Below are 3,199 nucleotides of genomic sequence, written 5' to 3' on the forward strand. Positions count from 1 at the left end.
TCAGCTTCGGTTGATACGCCAACTGTGTCCCTTCCTGGACAGAAATGGCCTTGAAGCAGTAGTACTTGCACTGGTAATCTCTTGGTTAGATTTCTGCAATGCGCTCTACTTGGGGCTACCCTTGTACCAAATTTGGAAGCTTCATTTGGTTCAAAATGCAGCAGCCATATTGGTTACTGGAACCTCTAGGTTTGACCATATAATACCAATACTGAATCTCTTCACTGGCTGCCAATTGGTATCCGGGTGCCAGACAAGGCATTGGTTATTACCTTTAAAGCCCTACATGGCTCGGGCCCAAGTTACTTGCGGGAGCGCTTCTCTCTACATAATCTGCCTGCGCTCTCAGAACATCTGGGAAGTTCTTACTAGAATATATTATAATACCAGGTTGATGGCAACTTCACCTAAGACATTCACTGCCACGGCCCCAAGATTATGGAATGACCTACTGGAAGAGATCCATCTTGTTACTACCTTAGAGGCCTTGAAGAAGGCACTCAAAACGGATCTCTTCTGGTGGGCTTATCCACTAAATTCCATATAAAAAGGTTATGACGACTGCTCTTCCTTGACTCTGACTTTTCGCTAATGGACGAGTTGTAATTTTTAGAGAACTAATAGGAATTCTTGGTAAATTCAGTGTTAGTAATTTATTGTTGTATTGATTGTAAATTGTACTAAGTGTCTTTTAAGGTTGTAATCCCGCCTCGATCCATGGGAAAGGCAGGAGGTATAAATAAACTATATTATTATTATTATTATTATTATTATTATTATTATTATTATGACAGGCTGGCAGTGAGAAAGCACTGCATGTCTCCATACCAAGGTACTGGCCTTTGTCCTTTCTCATGTAGATCTCCTTCACAGGCAGCTCATGCCTTGTTGACTCCAGGGCTGTGGCAAAGTGCTTGTATTGCTCTCGGAAGTGGACACACTGCTCAGCTATAGGGCCAAGGGCTTCGAGCTAGGGATGAGGGCAAAGGAAAGTCACGGGAGGTCACCCCAAAACCCCAACTGAGCTAGAACCCCAAATAATCATAGAACCATGGATTTGGAGGAGCCCAACCCTCTGCAATGCAGGAATACCCAACCAAAGCAGATGTCATCCAGCCTCTGCTTAAGAAGGTCAAACAGAGACTCCAGCACCCTTCGAGGCAGCGTGTCCCACTGTCTAACAGCTCTTATGGTCAGGAAGTTCTTCCTAATGTTTAGGCAGAATCTTTATCTCACATAAAATTTCCCACAAACCTTTCCACTATCTTCTCAACATACAAGAACCACCAAATTCAGAACATGCTCCTGTAGTCAACCTCTCTTGAAGAAAAATGCCATCGCACATAGTTTCCTTGTTTGTATACTGCATATACTCCCGGAATCCCTCAGTCAGTGGGATACTGGCAGCTGCAGTAAAAACAAAACAAACCTCTTGCAAGGTGTGAATGGAACTGCACTTGCACTACAGCTGCAGTCTCCATGATGTGAAGACTCTAGCTCTGCAGAAATGGGAGGCACTTATGTTGCTCTATTCACTGCATGGATTCATGGTTGTCGCTACTATGTGCCTTCAACCTATCAAAGATTTGTCTTGGCAAGATTTCTTTGAAGAGTGTGTGTCTGGTGACACAGCAGGTTGCCATGGTTGAGCAGATTTGAACCTTTTTTCAACTGCATTGCATGGATTATATTATATTTACTGAAAGTTTTTCTTGATTGTCATTTGTTATTGTCAACATCCATCCTCCTGGCTATAGCTTCCTAAGGTACCTTCTGGACAGCTGGCAAGCCACATGGCCTCAGCCTCAGGGGAGGCAATGGCAAATCCCCTGTGAACAAATCTTGCCAAGGAAAACCCCATGATAGATTCACATTAGGGTCACCATTAGTCAGAAATGACTTGAAGGTACACAGTGACAAATTATAATGGCAGGTCATGGTAATGCACATGCCTTCCCCCTTGGAATATCCCAGTACTTATGGAAGCAGCATACAAATATTGATGTAAAGCCATATGCCTGACCTGTCTGTCCACGGCTTCATTTAGCTTGCTCTCCTGCTTTAGACGCTCCAGCAATCGCTTCTTTCTCTGAGCTTCTATCTGGAGCCTTTCAGCTTTCTTGGACAGAGCGTGCAGGTTTCTTTCTGCTTCCCCTTCCAAGCGGGCAAGGTTTTTCTCCATCTATTATGGTAAAAGATTTCTAAGTTCAAGATCACAAAGCCAGGCCACTCAAAAAGTTTTCATTTACTCACTCGTGTATATATCTTTAAAGCATAACTAAGCAGTCGATGCCTGCAAGCCCTTTACCTTGATGGAGGCATAGGTTAACAGCAATGACTGCGAATCCAGCATCTCAATCAGATCTTCGGTATTGGCAGGTAACTGAAAGAAAAAAAGAAGGTTTCCTTCTTAACAGACCTAATGTATAGCCAGCATACCCCATAGTCACTGACAATCTTATTTTCCGCCAATTGACCTAGTTATTTTTTGAGGCTGTCCAAGTTGATGGTCATCAGTGCACATAATTTGGTAGAGAATTCCACCATTGGCAAAAGTCATCCCAAAGACCAAGGCCATTTTCCTTAGGTTAGGAAAATGGCTCATGTGTCACATTGCAGAACAGTTGAGAAGCAAGTCAGCATGAAGGAAGCTGCCCAGATCCTATCCACAGTGGAAGCGAGATCCAGAGGCAGCAATGGCATAGCTCTGAACATAGTTCCCATCGTCAAAGAATGGCTCACACACAACAATTGTGACCTGGCATCACTCACCAAAGTTTGCTTTGTCTCTCTAGAGCCTTTTATGCCGACCTTTGAAATTGCTGTCCTGAAGCAGGTTTTATCTGGAAAGCAGGCAAACAGAGAGGCCCAAACTCAAAGTCATGTTCTCCTATGGTTGGGAGCTGTTAGGCCAGAGCCTCAGATTCCAGTGGGGAGAGTGTAGCTCCCACTGTGGCTGCAAGGAATGGTACACTCCCTATTTTGTTTCTTTTACAGACGAGAGATAAGGTAGCCAAAACTAAGAAGGACAGATCGCCTGGACTGTGAACAACAGTTCTCCATGGCACTATTAAGAAGATACAGGAATCTTGCTGCCCTTCAGAAGAAAACAACACGATAAAACATGTATCATTTAAAATATATATATAATAATAATTGAAACCAGGTTCCCTATGGCCAGATGTAGTAAAAGTCCAAG

General features: G+C 43.5%; 1 protein-coding gene across 1 annotated transcript; it reads right to left on the reverse strand.

The window, feature by feature from the left end:
• Positions 1-792: 792 nt before the first annotated feature.
• On the reverse strand, positions 793-3,022 carry LOC121918068 (HAUS augmin-like complex subunit 8; the record flags this gene model as incomplete). Its single annotated transcript, XM_042444176.1, has 4 exons — positions 2,773-3,022; positions 2,309-2,383; positions 2,024-2,182; positions 793-970 (listed from the first exon to the last, which is right to left on the reverse strand). Coding segments are annotated over exons 2-4 (382 nt in total), but the record flags the coding sequence as incomplete, so codon positions are not given.
• Positions 3,023-3,199: the final 177 nt, after the last annotated feature.

Source organism: Sceloporus undulatus, unplaced genomic scaffold (genome assembly GCF_019175285.1).
Source record: "Sceloporus undulatus isolate JIND9_A2432 ecotype Alabama unplaced genomic scaffold, SceUnd_v1.1 scaffold_3712, whole genome shotgun sequence".
Taxonomy (NCBI): Eukaryota; Metazoa; Chordata; class Lepidosauria; order Squamata; family Phrynosomatidae; genus Sceloporus; species Sceloporus undulatus.